Source organism: Bactrocera oleae, chromosome 5, assembly GCF_042242935.1.
Source record: "Bactrocera oleae isolate idBacOlea1 chromosome 5, idBacOlea1, whole genome shotgun sequence".
Lineage (NCBI taxonomy): Eukaryota > Metazoa > Arthropoda > Insecta > Diptera > Tephritidae > Bactrocera > Bactrocera oleae.
The window spans coordinates 64698857-64720297 of record NC_091539.1 but is presented as its reverse complement, the minus strand read 5'-3'; the positions used below and the strand labels follow the sequence as shown (position 1 = coordinate 64720297).

Genomic DNA, 21441 nt, shown 5'->3' with positions numbered 1-21441 from the left:
GTCATTGTAGTTGCTTTGTTGCAGTCGCATATTTTAGTTCGGGCATCTAAATTAAATACTTTGTTGGTAAGCGGAGTATGGGTTGGGGTAAGCGAAGGTACTTTGTTCTCTGCGCCTAATATGCATGAGTACTACTCTTTACATTACATTACAAGCATATTTATATTTACATATATGAGTGTGTATGTGTGTAGATATGAGCTTTTGTGTTTTGTTTGGTTGTGTGTGTTATGTTGTTGTTGCGTACTTACTGGTCTTTGAGCGCGGTTCACGCGGTCCATCCACTGTCACTTTGATTGCTTTGTTGTAGGTGGCAATATGTGGCGGATTCGTGGATACCGTTATTGTGAGTGTAAAACTCTTCCCTGAAAGTGAGAAAAAAAAATGTATGTTTTAAAATTTTGAATAGGTCGAAATATTAAAAAGAATTTTAATTGAGAAGAATTAGGCAGATATTTGAAAAAATAGAACACTGTGAAGAAGCAATTTTTGCATCCTTGAGATCTCTATAATTTCTGCTCTCTCTAAGGAACTGTTTTTCGTATACGAATATATGCTAGATTCTTTTAAGTTTAAAATTAAACAAAAAAATGATATACCGAAAAAGTTTCGAAAAATTTTGCAAACGAATTGTGTTTTATTAGACTTAGGAATTCGTCTTCTCAATACTGCTTCTTTAACATTGTGTATGCCATATGAGTTATTGGTCGAAACTCGTTCTTTTCACTTCATCTCACCTAATCTTTTTTAATACCTCAAGCACAAGAATTTGAGTGGCACAAAGCAAACCTGCCCCATGTAAGTTGTCCATCCATCTCTGATAATGACGATAACATCGAAAAGAAACAGTGCTTGAAAATAATACTGTTGGGATCAGAGAGACTTAACAGATGATCTTAACATCTCTGATGATAAAATCTGAATCTTTTAGAAAAAAGACATCAAGTAGTGATCGCAAAAGACACGCTAAAGAAAGTAGCTGAGAAGCTCACATCTGTTAAACGCATCAATACTAGTGACGAGACGTGGGTTTATGAATATAATTTCTGAACTGTTCAACACACTAGCGAATAGCGCTCCAAAAATAAGTCGAAATCAAAAAAAACTGCAGACCATCCCAGCCGAGACTTATAACGCCTTGACATGCTTGTTTTGGTTAAGGAGACTATAAGAGCGATAATACAGATTTAAATTAAAACTGAGAAATGTTTTTAGTCAGTCCGGGTCAAATTTGATCATATGACAAACACTATTCTTTAACATTGACTGTTTGAAACAGTTGGTTATTACATTAAATTTTTTGCCTTTTTGGTTATATTTAGAATTGTTAAAGTTCACCATCATATTTATTTATCAAATATGTCATACATGAAACCATTTGAAAAAGGTCTATACATAATATCTATAAATACGCAATACATATTTATGTTGCGGCAATAATTCCTTTACCTGTTATCCGAAATTTAATAATTTTATTGATTGCTATAATCGAGTCAAAAAAGACTTACAACTGCATTCCCAACTACTTTGCCAGCTGTTTATTTTGACTTGGCTGGCCTACATATATTGAACATAGCTGAACATTGGATAGAAGCTCATATGAGTCCGCAGCATTTACAAGTGCAGGTTCGGCAATATTTTTTCAATAAGATGTATAAAAAGGTAGACTTTTTCCTCTTTCTTGCTCTCACATTGTTCACAGAAACTATTTCTGTCTATCTATCTTTCTATTGATGATTTAACACTTGATATTAAAGACGAACTTTTATTATTTAATCTTTGCTGAAGAACTTGGTTCGCTAGTGCTAAACGCTTAAAATCTCGCCTGTGCAAGTCTCTAGACACGAGTGTATATGATCAATAAATAATTTTTGAATTTTAGCACTAAACTGAGTCTGTAAGAAATTGTGGAAACTGTGAAGGCAGCTGAACAATTTTGAAATATTTTTGGCAAAAAAAGCTAGGTGTTTCGCTGTTGGTTAAGCAAACCAGGCTAAATATAAATATTTATTTTCCCTGAAGAAGAACCAATTTTTCCGATTTCATTCTGTGCTGCGGTCTAACAACTAAAACAGAACTGTTGTTTGTTGTTTCATTAGTTTTCATTGGTTCAGAAATGATTCACACGCAGCTTGAATGCTCATATTTAAACACCTCTCGGAGTTTGGTGGAAGCATAAATTTCACAATGTCCTTGCAGTAACTAATGAACAAATACATATAATAAGGATTAATTTTAATTAAAAATTCTTTCAAATCCTAAACTATTTACTAATGACTATGATAAAGCTGTAGCTAATTAATTCATATAAGGAAATCATTTATGGTGGTCTCGACTTACAAACGCTACATATGAGATTATGTTGGCTTGAGAAGCACACAGGTATTTTCGCTATGAGTTCTTTTACTTCTTAACCTCTTACCTGTGAACATTTCGAGCTGATAATTAATCACAGGAGACGCTGGAGCGCATGGGTTGCCAATGACAATTCATGCCACATAATCGTTTTCATTATTTCTGAGACATATGCAAACAAATCAAATTGTAGACAATAGAAAAGAAATTCTCCAAAAAGTACCGTGTTGATATATGAAGCCAAGGAATTGAGAAATGCAAACAAGCAAACAGCTACGATGTTGGGCGAAAGGATACGCAACTCAACGGGACCTGTGCGCGCTTAAAAATGAAGAAATGTGTAGACACGTGTGTTGTTGTTGTCACCGCTTTGGCAACAAAAGAATGTTTCGTGTTTGCACATGTGTTTTCAAATGAGTTGAAGCATACAAGCGGGCGCTTTGTTTGCCGAGTTAAAAGCTTTTTCACTTCTTCACACTTTTCGCGTTGCCAACAACACTTGATGTTGACAAAAGAATCTGTGGCGCGTATGAAGAAATGAGAAAACCAAAGTGTTTTGCGTGAGTTAATTAAATTTCAAAGCGAAAGAATTGTGTTGCAACAACTTAAGCTGACGCGCCTAAAACTATACTATAGCAAATGTAAAGGTGTTCTGCTTAAAGAAAGCGCAGCTAATAATGAGCTCAACCATTGATGAGGGCTAAAACAATTTTAAGCAAACAAAAAACAAAAACAACAAAGTAAGTGGAAATGAAGTAAGCAGTGTGGCGCCACCGCAGCAAATCACAAAGCCGACAAGTCGAAATCCACATAAATCTTCTTGTTTTACTTTGGCACTTTTCTCCCCCCTCCACTCTGCTGCTTAGCGGTTTTTTCTGTTAATGCGAACAAATACTTTTACTTGTAATGCAAATGCTAACAAATAACGGCACAACGCGCGCGCTACAGGCGGCAAAGAAAAAATCTTGCGCTCGAAAAAAGCGCACAACAACAACAGCAACGCGTTGGTGTGAAAAAAACGAAAGCCCATAATCGGGCATGACATGACATTTGGGAATTCCTGTTGCACGCCCGCGAACCGGAACCCAACCATCTGTGTTTGCTGCTTTCTTTTCTGCTTCCTCACACTCAGCGCCTTCAAGGCCAATGTCTTCGTGTATATTCAACTAAGTCTCTTACTCGTCTTACACGAGTAAGTTGTAATGGAGCTGATTATGATATCCCTGTCGGCATCGCCTGACGCTGCGTGCGCTCCCCGAAATTTTCGACGTCCGCCCACCCTCGTGTCAACACTATGCCTGCAAGGTCGCCTTGGCGCAATTTCATGACTTTTTTTGTATTTTATTCGTGCTGTTTTTTTTCGCTTTCGTTATTTATTTTGTGGGGTTGCTTCGGCGTCCTTTTTATTATTTCTTAACATTTACCCAGTCACCGTTATTTTGTTGGTTTGTGTATTATTTTGTGGAGTTTATTGTTGTTCTCGCTTAAAAGGCTAACTTTTCTTGCCACTTTGCGTTTTCTTGGTCTGCCACTTAAGCCCCAAAAATAAGGGTCTTTAAAGAAGCTCATCATTTGGTTAGTTAATAGAGTCACCATTTATTTAAGAGGGGGCTATTACATAAATGTGCAGCTTTGATCGTTGGATTTTTATGGAAAAGGAGAGTCTACTCTAATTATATATGAACTGGAGATTCTACTACAGCGTTAATCTTGCTATTAAAGCCAACACTTCTCGAATCGTAGCATCATAAAAAAGCAGAAAATTCGGAAAATATGAACTCTGCTCTCAAAAATATTTCAGAATTTTGTTCGCAGGTAGGAAATTTAGGTCTTCAATAAGAAACTTTTCAAAATATGTTTGTCTCTAACAGCAAGCTTTTTCTTGACAATAAATAGATCAGGTAAGATCACTGCTTTCGATCGAACCTTATGGATCGAGAGTTGATTGGTTGAAACGTCAAAGCCTTACGTTCCATTTTGTCGAACCTAGCCCAAGTTCTACTACTGGAACCCGAATTTACCGCTATCTACAAAACAGTATTTCATGTGATCTCTGAATTTTGACTCTATGGCTGAAATATATTGAGAAAAATTCTGAGAGGTACCAGCAGGCAGGCGAGCTGAGTCGATTTACCTCAGTTCATCTGTCTATATATAATCAAACTAGTCCATCAGTTTTTGAGATATCAATCTGAAATTTTGCACACGTTCATTTTTCCTCAAAAAGCTACACATTGTCTGACACTGCCGATGTCGGACAACTATAACATGTAGCTGCCATACAAACTGAACGATCAAAATCAAGAATCAAATCTTTTTATACCCTTATAACCTTTAAGAAATACATCTGTGAAGAGTATTATGGCTTTGAGGCAGTAAGTGAAGTAAACTTTTTCATGTTTATTTTCAGCTTACCACTTTTGAATTGAGATTAGCTTAGTTCCTCAGAGAGAAGAGGATTTCAAATGAAAGCTTGCAAGAGATCGCAAGACTTTAGTGGGACCTCCTAACTTTCTAAGCAAGAGAGGTGACTAACAACTAACCGTAGTTTTTTTCCGGTAGGCTTCTCATCATCTATGAAAATTTATGTTGTGTTATATTTCACCGTTATACAACTATATTCGTAGGTAGTTATAAGGTATGCATGTATTAGTGAAGGTAAAGCAAACATATATGCGATATATATATACCTATTATTGCCTATATACATATATTACTTAGGTATGCAAAGAAGTGCATACATAAGTACTTGGCCATCAAATTAACCTCAAACAGTATTCACTTTGTGGCAGAGCCGATGACAATTTATTGGCAACACACAAAAACACCAAACAAAGTAAATAAATGTCCACACAAAGTAAATATTAATAATAATTGCTATGGCATTTTGCCACTGCAGCAACAACAATAACAAAACGATAGTGTATGTACAACAACAACAACTAGCGTGTACAAACGATAATAGCCGAACACTTGAGCGGCAACTTAAAAGGCTTTGCGTAAACAACTACAACAACAACAATAACAATAACAACAACGCAAGTGCAAATAAACAGCAATCATACGAACGACACTTAAGCCTATCGAAATTATTATTTGAGTGAAAAATATGACAACAGTTAAATATTTGTCAAAGAATTAGTTTCGATTTATCGAAGTAGTGTGCAAATCTTTTAGCAAATTTGTTGCGAAATCCCACACAGAGTCAGTCGAGAAAGTCAAATGACTGTCGTTGCTGGATGATGAACGATGATGGTGGCGGTGACGAAAGCTGTTAGCCAAGCTATGGATCATAAGCAATTTGCGGAAACGACGCAAAAGCAGGCAGGCGAAGTTGTAGACGGTAGATGTGAGGGGGGGAGCAGGTGACAGCTGTGCGGGGTGTGTGAGACACAAATGTCGTGATTTCAAACAATCAATACAAATAAATCAAATGCCAGCTAGAGTGACAAACGCTACAAGACTGGATGGGTGTTACTCATACGGCAGGTTACTCATACGCAATGGCAGACATATACGAGTATATGTATATATGTACAAGTGTCTATATGTACAAGTGCCGTCAGCCGTGCAAATTTCGCTTGGCAAGTGTGTGGCATTTGTGTTTACCAAGAAATTTGTAACGCACACACCACGTGGCACACATACGCACGCACACATTCATCACTTAACCCACACTTGCCTCAAAAAACAAATAAAAAACTGGCTTACGAAAAGAAAATGTGTTAACAATAACTGCCTGTTTATATATTGACAATTAATATTACGAATTGTGCTTTAGCACGTGACATTTTTCTTACAGCAAATAGGCTGTAAATATTTTGTCTCGCTCTCCAATAAATATTATTTTTTCCATATTTGCTTTGTGCATTACGGTTTTTGTGACTTTTGTCAGTTATCGTAAAAAATTATGTGTTTACCGTTATTGTGTGCTATTTATGTTGCTATTTCTACTGTCTTCTTGTTGTTGTTTATTTTGTTTGTTATTGTTTTCTTTATTGTTGTTATATGTTTTACCTGCTTTTTTTTCTATAAAATATCTTAATTGCTTGTTTTAGTTAATTTAATGTGGTGCGAACGCGCCATTGTCACGTGATTATTGTGTGTTAGGCATGGTTAGAGCTCATTTGCAAAACCAAAGTAGATATATAACTGAAAAAAATATATACATTTGTTGTGACCACTAAGCACGCAATAGTTAAACGATGAGAGAAAAAAGAAAAATTCCATATTTGAATTTCGAGAGAACTAGATAAATAGAATGAAAGCTGAGCAATGCAACTGCGATCTGTGGTCTTTTGTGCGCTCTTCTATATCACAGCACTCCATGTAACGGTGTTGAGTGAAAGAGGCTTTGTAAAACTCCTGGATTCATTGTTGTGATGTGTTCTCTCATCGAATTCATTTACCCGCTAGTCTGACTTCTTGTTCTTGTGTTTGCGGCGCAATCAATTGGTGTATGCTTTGGGGTCTCTGTCTTTTGGTTACTGAAACGACATAGTTCTTTGGAACAGTAACCCAATATGTACAGGTGACAACATAGCCTGCTGTGATCTGTATAAAAACGCACAAGTTGCCTTAATTGTTTAGAGAGAGCATACGTTTCTTTAATCGTTTTGTATGGAACTCTCCCAGAAACAGTGTAGCCTGATGCAGCCCGGGCATTTGTCGCCAGTGACAATTTCTACAGGACCTTTCATCTTTAGGAAGATCCTCTGGTAATGTGTGGCGGCCCACAGCAAAGAATGGTTTCGGTCCTATTGGCTTGACATAAATTAATGAGTTATTTCTTTCCGGAATATGAGGTTGACTTGATCAACGTAGTATAAAGGCACAATTAAAAAATTTTTTTTTTTGGAAATTATTAAAATATATCACATATTTTTAGTATATGGAACCGAGTACAGTAAGTTCGCCGCTAAAACATAGTGTAAAATAAAAGAGGCGGATTGTTTTAAAGTGTCAGATTTGATCCAACTAATGTAAAGATTTGTCAAGAAGTTAATAAGAACATTTTTTTAACAGCATACTGAAAAATTGTTCCTGATTTAAAATGTGAAATCCTTCTTGTACCAGAGTGCTCCCTGACGAAAAATAAAATATTTTGATTTAGTTTTTCTGTACTCAAAAATACACAGAACTAAAAATATAAACATATTTTCATATTTCATAGTTTGCTTCATATTATATAAAATTACTACTATTATTGTCTGAAGCCCTACTAACAATTCTAGGTTCAAAAGGCTACGAGTTGCAGGATTTGCTGTTGTTAATCTTCTGTCATTGCGTTCTTTATCCAAACTAAAGGAATTCTTTATACCCAGAAATGTTTTTCTGTCATTCGGTCGCAAACAATAGCTTTAATAATCACATTACCCACCCATTACCATCTTACGGTAATATTTTATGAGACTGAGTATAATATGGGCTTAGTTTACCTATATTCGGTAGACTTTACTGATTTGTTAGTTTTCCTTGAGATTATAGTATTTTTTAACATGAAGATAACATCTATGAGTTTCAGTGTCTCGCAAGCTAACCAAAATTTGATTGTCTAAAGCTTATGAATACTGAGATAAGAAGAGATTTTGAAGAAGTTAGCCGGTTCATTTTCGCATATAACAGCCCACTACCAACTCTCGTAATACCTCTACCTCTACTCAACTGATCATTTCAGACACTTTCTTTTTCTGCTTTAAAGGAATAAATAGTTAAATTGTTCAGAACAGATTTTGGGCAGGAGATTTTGGTTTGCACAGAATCTCAAAGATAAGACTTTTACAATCTTCGAAGAATTACTGATTAAACCCATAACCATTTTCTGTACAAATGCCACTCCACATTTTTCGTTGATCTAGTTATATTTGAAATAATCTTTAGCTCATGGCGCATATAACTCTAATAAATGTTCACTATTCTCCTAGTATTTTTTATTCAGCAAAATTTAAAAAAAAAAAATTGGATATACTATAACCTACATACAACTCCATTTGAATGCAAGCGAAGCTTGGTGATGTTCTAGAGAAATTATCTCCGAACAAACGCTACAGCAACTTCATTCAACACGTAAGCCAACAAAGTTTTCAATTAACACAAAACAAAGTGCGCGGAATGCCTACAAATTCAGCACGCGAACGGTCACTCAACAATTCTCAGTTGTGCACCGAGCGCCACTGACGGCCCAGTCATGCAGGTGCGCCCACAAAATTCGTCGAATTCAGTTTGTTTGGACGATGTAGAAATTCTAGCAGCTCCAACAAACAAAATTTGCCAAAAGAAAAAATGCAGCGAAAAACAACAAAACGCTTGTTGGAGAATAGCTGAATTTGCAATGTGGTGGCATTCCAGCGAAACGAAGTTACGAACAGCGTCCAAATAACGGTCTAACAGTGAATAGTCAATAGTGAATTGAAAAAGCCTTGCATACAATAAGGCGCTGAGAGTGAGCGCGCAAGTGTGCGCGCTGTTGGCTTTGTGATTGTGGCAAATAGCAGCTGACGCGCCACTGCATGTTGCACACTACTGCACTACACTACCATAAAACGCGATGCGTGGCATAACAAACGCCGATACGACGCGTTGGTTTGATATGGCTTGGTGTGGAACAAATTTTTTGTGGTCCGACTTTGATAATTGTTGAACTTTTGCATTTGCATTCGCGAAAATCGCGCATTGAATTAGGACGCGCGCCCGCCCATACAGCGCTTCAGTGTGTGTGTCAATGATGTTGCACATTGCTAAAATAAAGCCTCCACGCGAAAAAGTATGCAATACCAAAAATGTACCAATGACCATTGGCACAAATAAAAGCGCTCAGCACAAATAAACAGCTATGTGAGGCACATATGTGTACGCGTATCCAAGTTGCCGCACACTCCGCGCGCCCTAGCGCATTTTCTTGACAAGCCCGGTAAATCAGCGCAAACATCACTTTATTTACACGCAGCTGTGGCTCATATAGAGCGCAGCTCAACAAACAACACGTTACGATGGATACTCGCATAGCGACCGTGGCGCAGAATTACGGTACACAAAAAGAAGACCAACAAAAAAGCTACCAAACGCGCTAACAAATTTTACAACCAAAGCGAAAAGCGAATACCTCGTACAAATTTTATGGACAGCGCGGCGATGACGGTGGTTATTGGTGCTGACTTTGATGTGAGTACAACAGCAGCTAACATAACGGTATATTCGTACTATAGTGAATATACACGTAAATGTGCAGCGCGGCGTAGAGCCCTTATTGTCTCATATTGACAGGCGCTGAGCCCTGAGCCTTTATAATTAAATGCGCGCCGTGTAAATGAATGGCAAGTGGCAGCAACGGTGGCAACGGCGGCACCATTTAACGTGGGGCCATTGGCGCTCGCACACGCGTATGACGGCTAACGGCAATACTGTGCTGCGCGTCTGAACGCCTTGTTCGGGGTCGTGTTGACGAGCAATGCGGCCTGTATTGAGGCTTTGGTTTTTGCGGTTCAACCGCAAACGGGTGCATGTTGATTCGTTGCGCTTAGTTGTTGCTTTGTTGAATGCTTTTTTGAGTAGCCCGAATTTTGTTATTTGGCTCATTGTTTTTGTTAGTGTTACTTTCCATTGTAAATACAGCTATTCTACAATAGTTTCTCCATTCGAATTTTCGGTAGCAGTTTCAAAGCAAAGTAATTCGGCGTTTGTGTGGCACTCATAGACTAGATATACACAAGTGAAAAAGTTAAATGATTGAAAGCAAAGATGGCGCTGTCAAGCTTTATTACTACATCTTAATAGCGCTTGACTCGATTGTAGGTAATGAGTGGAGCCTTATTTATAATAAGTTGGGATATGTTAGTCAACAGGTGTGTTTGAATATAATTTTCTTCAAGCCGTTCGTTTTTATTTATAAAGCATATGACATTTGTTGCATATTTAGAGGAGCTTAATTGTTTTATATAGTATTTGGGAAGATTTTTTAGTCTTCGAGATATACATATATATATATATATATATATATATATTTGGATAGTATTTAAATTTTTGGGAGTTTGAGCTGATTTTGTAATATTTGTATGACAATGCAGAATGTAGGGCTGCGGATAGAACTACCAGCGCTAAAGTATACTTTTCGCCGCGCAAAGTGGAAGGTGCATATATAACGAAAAGAACCGAACCAAATTTCCAAATGGAAATCGGTGCTGAATCGTCAAAAATCCATACAATTCTGACGCGTCTGGTTACCGCCGATGAAAAGTAGATCTCCTACGTTAACGTCGAGGGAAAACGGTCTTGTTTGAATCGCGGTGAGCAGGCAAAAACGGTGGCAAAGCCACGATTGACGATTTGGAGAGGTTTGCTATGTGTTTAGTGGGATTGGCAGGAAATCATCTCTTATGAGCTGCTATTCTACGTCCAACCACTTAATTCGGACCCATAATGTCCTCCAATTGTGGATCGTCTGAAAGAACCGATCGCGCAGAAGCAGCCAGCTTTTGTCACTAGAAGAGGTATTGTGTCCTACACACAAAGGCAGTGAGTCGCCAGAAACACCCGGAGTTTGTTGGGTGGTTCTTATCCATTCACTACCATACTATATGTTACTGTCTATGGCGAATGAATTAACAGATGAAAAATTTACCTCTAGAGAATCTTGTAAAAATGGACTCACTCCTTCTCTGTATCCCTATTAAAGTATACGAATTGGTTGTTTGTTCTTTTCATTACCTTCCAAGTTTTAGTACAAATCGCACAATATTAATATATTACTGAACAAACTACCAATTTGAGATGAATACCATAAGTTCATTTCGGAGTGTAGATATTGAAATGGGATAGATGTATGTAGGCTTAAACTCTCGAATCAAACCGCGAAAAGCATATAAACATTTACTAAAATAGAAAGTGTTTTACGGCATTTTTCTCGTATGTTCACCATTCCGAGGTTTCAAGTGGCACTTGGTTGTCCTGAGACAACTACTTGAAGGGTGAAAATAATGAATAAACGTAATTACTGAAAAAGAGCTTATCTCAAAAATTATTTTCTGAATAACCCAGTCAAGAGATGGTTTTATGAAATCGAATTTGATTGAAATTGAAGAAGCGATTTGAATGTCTCCATGAACTTCGTTCGGAGAGTAAAGCGGTCATCTTGAAAAGTACGTGCTTCTAAGCCGTCCTTAAAATTATCAAATTTCAACCGTTAATATTTTTTAAACGTTAAAGTTTACGAAAAAATCGTGAGATCCTATTTTGTAGAGCATCAATTTCCTACAAAATCTATGAAACGAGATATTATTTGAAGTATTTGAAAATGCTATATGAATTTTTCTACCTATTAATTAGAAAAAAATAGAAAACTGTAAGACTGAAAACCTTACCGTTACAGTTAAGAGATCAAACTTGAAGAGATTTTCATAGAGGTGTCTGTGAACCTATTTTTCAGAATACCAAGGGAAAAAAATACTCTTTTTTTTTACCCATTCTAATATACATACGAGTATATATATAAAATATATGACAGTGAAGTAATTGAATCGAAGGAAATGGCTACATTAACAATATATGACACTAAATTCAAACTAATTCAATCTTTTTTAGCCTGATAAAGACATGTTAACGGTAAAGACACAAAAAAAGTCGCATTATTGTATTAATAAAAACGCACTATTAATGATGTAAATTAATTTGCCACTTCAAAACCAGTTTTTTAAACACTTTTTGCTGTAGCAAGAACACGAAGTGAACTACAGTTAGACTAGAGCGGGAGTGGCAATGCAAAAAACGGCAGCCAAATGAAGCTGACCGCGTGCTGACACTTTTCCGCTTAACAAGCGGTTTAGTTCGGCTGCCATTAGAGGCAACAAAGCGACAGCTGAAGGGCGAAATGAAACGATGTAGGGGTTTAGGAAAGAGTAAGAAAAAAGTACGGTAAAAATTGTAGCAAAGTTTCAATTGCTGCGAAATAAATACACAACAAATTTAGACGCCTGTGCAACGGACTCCCACAGCCAGTGGGCAAATTGGTTTCAACAGCTTTTTTAGCGGTGATTTTGTTGCACGTTTCTCTTGTTGTTGGTGTTGTTTTTGCTTACTTTTCACGCAAAACTTTTGCCTTTTCATTTTCATTTGCACGCTGGCAAAGCGAAAGTTTTGCACTTTTTTAATTTACTCACATTTCGGTTGTTTTCGCTGTTGTTGTTGTTGTTGCTGCTGTTGCTTTCACAAAGTGTGGACACTCGACGTGGAGTGCTTTGTTACGAAATATTTTCAATTGTTTTTTGCTGCTGACGAAATTGCATTACTTGTCGGCAAAAACAAAAAAAAAAATAAAATAAAATAAAAAAAAATAAAAACGTGGCAACGCCGGTCAGAAAAGCAAGGGGCGCATTTTGGACTAAAACCTTGTGCTTTTGTGAAACGGCAGTTGTTCAACGTGCGTCGGCCGTCGAGTGGACAACTTTAGCTCTTCAAGCGATGTGAGGCGTGTGCGGAGTCGCTGAGGGGTGTGAGCCGGCTTTTTAAGCGAGAAACCGCTACTCTCGGCGGTGGCGGCGGCGGCGACGACGGCTGACAGCAGCTCTCTTTTATGCTGCCAACAATTTCGCCACTTTAAGTTTGATTCAACAACAATCAAATTCCAAGTGTTGCAATATAATAGCGGCAACAACAACAAAAACAACTGGGAAGTGTGTGTCATACAACAAAAGCGAGTTTTCATTGCAGGCGGCATCCAGAAGAGTTTGTGTGCTTGTGTTTGGCAAATGTTGCTACTAAAAGGCTCACTTTGGTTAACAAAATGTTGGCACTTCACGTGCCCTTCTTCGCTTGAGCGTATGTGCGTGTGTGTGTGTGTGTTAGTGTGTAGTGTTGCATTGTCAGCTGCTAAAAGACATTACTGCTGATGTTGCCATTTTGATTGTTGCGAATTTTCGTTGTTTTAGTAATTTTTTTATTATTTTTTCTCTACGGCTCTTTTTTGCTTTTGTTGGTGTTTTGCAATTGTTTCATTGTTCGGCCAGAACAATCCACTCAATTATGCCGGCATTCAAACAAATATTAACTCTTAATTGAGGGTGTAATTGAGAAAAAATTTCAACTAAAGTTTTTGTGAATTAAAAAAATGCCGTTAGTGCGTTTTTGGAATTTTTTCTCTTGGGTTCGAGAGGCAAAATGAAATATAGTGTTATATATAAGAGCAAATTTAGCATATGGTTCGACCAATTTGGAACTTGATCGTGCTTTAAAATTGATAATTTTTGGGTGAATAGATATTAAAAAAAGGAATAAGTCTAGATATCATCTTCTTAGAATTATCTAATAAGTCCAAGTAAGCTACAGTATATAGTACAGCTCATATTTTGCTGATCTAGTTCGGCATATTCTTATCCTCAACTCAACTACGTCAGCGTTTGATATACGATATTATTTGCTTTAGTATTCAGCTCTCGTCGCCATGATACACATAGATTCCCGACAGCCATATATTCTATAAAAAGCGTGAGAGACAGTACCAACTATGAGAGACTAAGCGAACCAAAACTGCTCGTACGGACGGAAGCGTTTCTAGAAAAAGGTATCGCAGAAAGAGAACATCATACAGACGGAGCTGAATTTTATCTAAAGTTGTGCACAGTATGCCTAAAGGGACTTCCATTGTAAGTTTTTGATGAAAGCTCCCAGATAATTTTTGCTATAAAAAGTTTCTTATATATGCCATCTTACTCAGGATGTCTTAAAACTTCTAGAACGCTCTGTTTATCGGAAAACATCATAACCTAAAAACGAGGGTCGAAGAATTCCAATTATTGATCTCAAAAGATGTGCAGTTGTTCAATATTGAGATCCATATTTTTAGAAATTGTTTTTTAAAGTCATAAAGTATACGTTCACTACAAAGTATCTCACTTTTTAAAGAGTAAAATATCCGATGAAGACTTCAGCATATGTTTTGATCTGCTAAAAGCTATTTCTGATTCACACATAGATAGGGTTGAATATAATACTTATTTCTTATGATGATTTCGAGATCTAGATTTAACCTTCTAAATAGCTTTAACGATTTACAGTGACAGTCCCTCACTGTGCAGATAATAATTTATAATCTCTTCTTCGAAATTCTCTTATACCTAGAATAGGTCTCTATGCGACAACTGCACTTCCATGCACTTTCGACCAAAATATCTCTGCAAGATGTCGTTTTGAAATTAATCTCTCATACAATGAATAACTTCTCTTCGGTTCTGAATCTAGCGTGTGGATAGTCCACTAGGTAATCATGAATAGTTAAAGGGATTGACTTCAACTCAACAAAAGCCTGTTGATTTTAAGTGTCTGCTCTAAGGTGAACAAAAATCATAATATTTGTATGATTATAGATTGATTGATTGACTTCAAAGCCCAATTGTGGAGATCCAGTGCCTGATCAGTTCGAGCAACCGAATTTAAACAACAGCATTATAGCCTTTTGGTATATTATGGATAATAAATCTGACTTGTTTGTAAATTCCAAGAATTTCCACTCATCTTGTGCGCCAAAAGATTTTCAGCAAACATAATTTTCCCCCAAAAGTGAGCAATAACATAGAAACACTTGCATACTCACCTCTACCACTCCGTCCGACGAATCTCAAATCATTGAACTTCGCCACTTGATTCTTCATAACGGCCGTACAATTCCGCAATTCGGCACAATAGTTCTCATCATTACCGGCGCGCACCGTCACCATAGTGCCGTCCATGATATCGCCCAGCGAGACAACTTTGAAGGCGACCGGCAGCGTCTTGTTGGAACGCCAATGCGGCGGCAGTACGGTACACACGAACAGCGGACTGCTGGTGCGTATCAGCTCGCCGGGATGTTCGGTGAGGAAATCGCCTAATGTCCGCTCCGCCAATATGTCCGAGGTCATCTTTGTGTAGGCTTCATTTAGCAGTTGAGCTGCCGTTGGCGGTGTGTTTTGTTCATTCGAATTGTTGTTGTTGCCATTTGTAGCATTGTTATTGTTGCTACCGCCGTTATTATTTGAACTGGAATTGTTTGTATTGTTGCTGCTATTCTGTGTCGCGCCCGCATTGTTGGCGACGACGGTGTTGGTCGTTGTGGTGAGATGCATTCTGTAGTGGTTGGGGCCGCAGGCGACTTGTTTGAGGCGAACAATTTTTGCAAATTTTTCTTTGTAGCACGGCGACAATGGAAAAGTTAGTTAGAGTAGTAATTGGTATAGTTGCTACAGTTATATAAGTGGCTCTCTGAAAAGATGGAAGATAGAAAAGCTGATGTTAGATAATAACTTTCAAATTTAAGATTCATAAATATAAGGTATAGTCTAACATCAAGTTTTTGGTGAACCCTATCTTGACAGTTCGAAACTGAATATATATATATATATCTTTTGTAGAGGATTATTAGATAACTCAGTAGTTCAAAACTGGTACGGATCTTTCAGATTTCCTATTATAGTAATCTGTTCCGAATTCAAGAGAAATCGTTTAGTGAATGCGAATTTTTACAATTATTTTGACTGGAGCGCCATCTGGTAGTTCAAACACGAATCTGATTAAAACCGACACAGCAGCTTGTTGAGAAGAATTCTACAAGTATACGAGTGAAAAGTTAAAACAAATAACAGTATAATGGACGAAGCTACATATTTCAAATTATATATGAAATTGATACTCAAAATTTATATTTTTATTTGCTTGCGCTTCGATCGATTTTTCTGTCACTTTCTTCATATAAAAAAAAAATGCAAACATTTTTTGTTATTGCAGTAGTGAGGTATAATCACAGTCTTGTTAAATAATTCAAAATCAAGCTATGCTACCGCCAAAGAACCCTACTACACCTTTTTCTGTTTTGGTTGGCAGCCAGGCAAATGACAATGTCCAAGGCGTACACCGAAGGACCCAACATATGGGCGAGTACATAAATGCCAGAAGCCAGCAGTTTCGTTTACAAGTTACAAATATTACTCCAATTATTTGTGTAGTCGCTGCCAAAGAACCACAACCATTGTTCGCACATTTTTGCGACTTTTTTCCGCTTTCTCGCAACCTTTCGTGCCACAAAGGACTATGTAAATATGCCACTTATATGAAAGTATGTGTGCGTGTGCCACGTAGACTGGTTATTTGGCTGCGTCACCGAAACTGGCCATGTTAAATGCTTTTATGGATGGAATCACAACATGACGATAGCCTTGTTTAACACGACGATTTCCAACGATGCACCCCAACCAACGCGCAATATGCGCGAGTACATTTTCCCAGCAAAACTGCGGCGCACCGGAGCGTTACAAAAAAAACAGAAAAGAGTGGAAACATGCAGAATAAAAGGAGTTGCATGAGAGTGGCATAAAGTGCTGGACAACGAAACGGTAAATGCGCAAAAACAACGTGACACAGCTGATTTGCAGCGTCGGTGGAGGGGTAAGCGCGGCGACCGATAAAATTACTTAAAAATGCCGCAGCTGTTGGTTGACTTCTGGCCAAAAGCGTAAGGGTTTACGCTCGATGATTGGCGCGAGGCTGCAGCGGGGTTAAAGTGGGGCGCTGACCGAGCAGGTTGCTGGTTCGCTGGTTTTGTTGCGCTCTTTGTAGCCAGCAATTTTTACGTCGCTGCTGCTGTGCGATTTTTTGCGCGCCACACATTTAACGGTGTTAACATACTTCGCTTTTGTTGCTCATGCAAAGGTTTTTTTTGACGCGCTGCCACACACAAACACACACACACACTCGTGTACAGGCATTTGTCTGCGCTATTTTGCATACTCATATGGAGTTCGTGCAACATGCCACAAGATATTAAACAGCATACTCCATTTTTGGTGTTTTTCGTTTGCTCGCCTTTTGCACTGTGTCCATATATATACCACACTATACCACACACTCCGACATCTATTTGCACATGCATACAGGGTGTCGGTAATGTTTTATTCTTCGTCAGCTCCGACAGCGTTCCGTTTAATGTTCTGCCAGGCGCTGGCTGTGGTGTCAGTGACACCAACTGTGTATATCCGTTAGGATTAGTGCGCCCATTTTTGTTGTTTTTGTTTCAGTCGCGGTTTGTCACCTTGCTGCCGCTATTGGTGTTTAGATACGGGCAGACTGCTGCCATTTCATATATTTTTGGCTCCTTTTTCGCTTTCGGTAAATCAAAATTCATGGTTTCCTGACTTCCTTCCATGTCTGCGGTCAATGTATCAATCGATTTGGTGGCTTTTAGTCTGCTTTGCAATTTGTGTTGTAGCTTGCAACACTTTTTCTCTCGCCCTTGGGCTTTACTGCATTTGTTTTTTATTCATAGTAGCTCATGGTTTCATTTTAATTAATTGGTTCGCATGAAATTGCTTAAATTGTTTCTGTAGATATTTAGTTTGGTTATGTATAAAAAAAATATAAAAAATTAATAAATTTCCCTAAAAAATTTTAACTTGTTAAAACCTCTAAAAATTGAATATGAAGTATGTAAGAGAGCTTTAAGTGGATTGCTTGAGCCTTACAAATGTTTAAAATTTAAAAAATCTCTTGCTTCTTCTCTCTAATACCACGAATTAAAAAAAATCGCATGATATAAAAAACATAATTATTTAAAATTGTCTCAACATCAAATAAAAAAAATATCCAGACATATTGCATTAAAGAAGCGAAGAAAGACATGTATGTTAAAGTAAATAACTTCCATTGGATCCCGCGCTAACCTTATGCAAATATATTTAACGTTATTAATCAATGGGTTTTTTCGTGCGAACTAAATCTTTATGTTAGAAAAACAGAACTCACTAGAAAACACAGAACTACATACATGTCGCCGTTAATAAACGGTACCAGGCTGTCAATAGGAGAGCAAGCAAGCTACTAGAGACTAATTTTAAACAGAAACCTACTATAATGGAAACCAAATATAGAGACTAGGTTTAAGAAAGCAGCTACAGCACTTTACAATTGTGAAGGGATGGTGAGACCCAAATGGAGACTAACGCCACACCTAACTGATTGGCTTTACACAGTAGTTGTAAGCTCGATTATGACGTTTACTGGTATTGTGGCCAATAATGATAAAGAAATATATACAAATTATAATGGTCAAAGTGGGAAAGACGACTGTCACTTATGGAGGCTTTTGTTTCTCACTCATAGAGGTTTTTGAGAGGTCAAAGTTCCGGACCTGAGAATTATTCGGACTTATAGAGTTTTCTCTCTTACTCAGGTTTGACTGTATATAGATAGCCCAGCGGTTTTAAAATCACTAATGTCTCTTAGGGTTTCGTCAAAGTTAGCGAAATATTGCCTTGATTTCTTATTGACTCTAACATCCTATTTCACCATAAACTTGCAATGTGTTCCAGGACGTAATAATATTCCCAGTAACTATGAAGCAGATGAACTACCCAGGCGATACAGTACAATTAGATTCCGATAAAGATGGGATATAAATGCCTCTGATTACTTGTAGATATTTATTCGACAAACACGATACGAATTTAACTGAGTCTCAGTGGAGTCTATCCCCAACTTGCTCAGCAGACAAACGTGGCTTTAATGGAATATGTCGACTAATAAATTTAAATGCTTTATTTTATGTAGAAATTAGCATAGTTCTTAGAAATTTTATTGACTAATGGCTTCTTAAATAAAAATAGTTGTGCACCCCTGGGTTGAAAATTTCGAAAATTTTAATCGACGCTCCTTTCTATATAAAATCATGCAGAAAGAAAATAATTTCATAATCGGAAGCGCGTCTAACCAAACAGACACCAAGATTTTATTCAAGTCTTATAAAAAACCGAAGGAAGAAAAAGCGTTAACTATGGTTTCACCGAAGCTATAATACCCTTCACAAATTCAAGGGTTCCAGGGGTTATAAGCACTTCATTCTGATCGTTCAGTTTGTATGGCAGTTATACAAGTATGCTATAGTGGTCCGATATCGTTCCGACAAATGAGCAGCTTCTTTGTGAGACAGACGAACATGGCTAAATCAACTCAGCTCATCATGCTGATCATCTAGATATATATTTTATAGGGTCTCCGACGTTTCCTTCTGAGTGTTACAAACTTCGTGGCAAACTTAATATACTCTGTTCAGGGCATAAAAAGTTATTTGCATGTTACTCATGACAAAAAGTAGAGACACTGTCTGGTGTTTCGGTAAAATACAGTATAAAAAAATAGTATTTAATAATAGAATAAAAGTATAAAATTTAGCATTAATAGATGACTTAAAATACAAATTGGACCCATTTAGAGAGTGACTCTTCGCAAACTAGCTTACAGCCACAACATGAAACGCAGTCATGCAATATTACATATTATATTATACAAGTGATACAAAGAAGGAATTTAAATGAGGTTTCAAGTGAGGATATCACATTGCGGAAAAAAATTTATATTTTCCAGCCAGGGACGACCCACACTAAGAACCTTAAAGACACTCGCTATGACATGTCTTTTTGACACTTGATCCAAATTAATTGTATTATTACCACTAAATATACGTTCAGCTTACATATGTTAACACAGTCCAAGACAAATCAGATTCTATTTCTGCATGAAAATATTTCGAGATTCATTTATAACCTCACTTTTACCTAATTTAGCCATAAGTCACTTAAAAATTAACGATTTCTAGTTCTCAACAGCTTTAAAGTTGAATTTATCACAACATATTTTGACCAGTTTAAAGTGTAAGCAAAACAAGTGCCAGCAATCAACAGTTATTTAAACGTTGCAAGCGAAACTTGCCACAAAAGCAGCAAGCTTCAAAAGAAATATGTGTGTATGCGTGCCCAATGGACATAGTTGGATTGTGATTTTTCAATTTACGAGCATAAAACAACTGACTTTCATTGTTGCACGCCTACATAGCGGCACAAAGCGGCAAGTTGTAAGAGCATGCCGGCTAAAAGTACAGAAGGCAAGCAACATGCAAGTGTGTGAGTGTGTGTGTGTGTGGCAATCCAACTGCAATGACAAGCTCCACGAAAACAAAATTTCGTTAATCGTTCACTCCGCAAGTGGACCACAGAGACCGAGAAGAAAGACGCGCTGCAGGAGTTGACGCAAGATGAACCTAAAGCACGCGGAGCGCATGACTCTGCGTGTGTGTGTTTTTGTGTGCGAATTGCCGTTGCGTAAATGCAGTTTATGCACCGTCCAAAGTGATTTATCTTCTAGCCAAGTAGGGTGCACCACAGGCAACAACAAGCGGTCACACAACGTTGTTGTTTGTGCAACATATACTGAGCGCTTACATAGCAGCGATAAGCAGCAAGTCGTCAACGAAGGCGCTGTTGATGGTGGCCAGTGGCACTGGCGATTGCATGCCGGCGACCAGACACGCCAGGACTTATTATGCCACTTTAAGCTGTGCCGAAGCTCTTGTGGCAAGAAGCGTAAAACTAACACTGCATGCGCGTGAGTGCGTTGCAAGCATATGTAAAGGAGCGCTGTGTAGCAAGGTGCACCGGAAAATGCCAACGAAAATGCAGTCAAACCCCAAGGCAGACGGCAGTGGATGAACACGTAAATTGCTGCGCTCGAAGAGCGTTAATGATGTTGCAACGGCGCGCAGGGGGCGTTGCGTATCAGGCATTACAACGAACAACAACAACAGGCTGCATTAGAACTATAATTCCTAGGAAAATGCACTTTTCGCTTTTGTGCGGCAGTCAGAGCACCACCGTTACTGGCGCCGCATGTTGCATGTAGGCAGGATAGCCGGAAACTACCAAGGATGTATTGCGGTGTGGCAACAACACACGGTTGCCGGTCGGTCGGCGCTGGCCAAAACTGGAATGCTGGTTATTGCAACTGACACATGGCACCTCAACGACCTAAATATGCGGCGACAGTTATGGTGGTGAGCAGTAGTGTTTGTGGTGGGGTATGGCGCGCGGACGCAGGGGGAGGTGTACCATGAAATGCGTGGCCAAACGTGATTTCTTTGCTCAGGCGCACACATACACGCGCCCTTTAGCTGTTTGGCATATTTATCAACGCAGCAACGTGCAACAAAAACGGCCATACAAACTTGCAACATGTTATGACGCTGACTGTAGTGCTGCCACTCGACACTTATAGGCGGCAAAATTGCGAGGCGAACTCAAG

The 21441-nt window shown here is 38.1% G+C and overlaps 1 protein-coding gene across 1 annotated transcript in view; it reads right to left on the bottom strand.

Moving 5' to 3' along the window:
* RunxA (Runt related A) overlaps positions 1 to 21441 on the bottom strand; it is a 76384-nt gene that overhangs the window by 16470 nt on the left and 38473 nt on the right. The window contains exons 2-3 of the mRNA XM_036368982.2: positions 14936 to 15582; positions 252 to 365 (exon numbers count right to left, since the gene is read on the bottom strand). Coding sequence (XP_036224875.2) covers positions 252 to 365; positions 14936 to 15446 — 625 coding nt within the window. The 5' untranslated portion in view covers positions 15447 to 15582. The remainder of the gene's footprint in view (positions 1 to 251; positions 366 to 14935; positions 15583 to 21441) is intronic.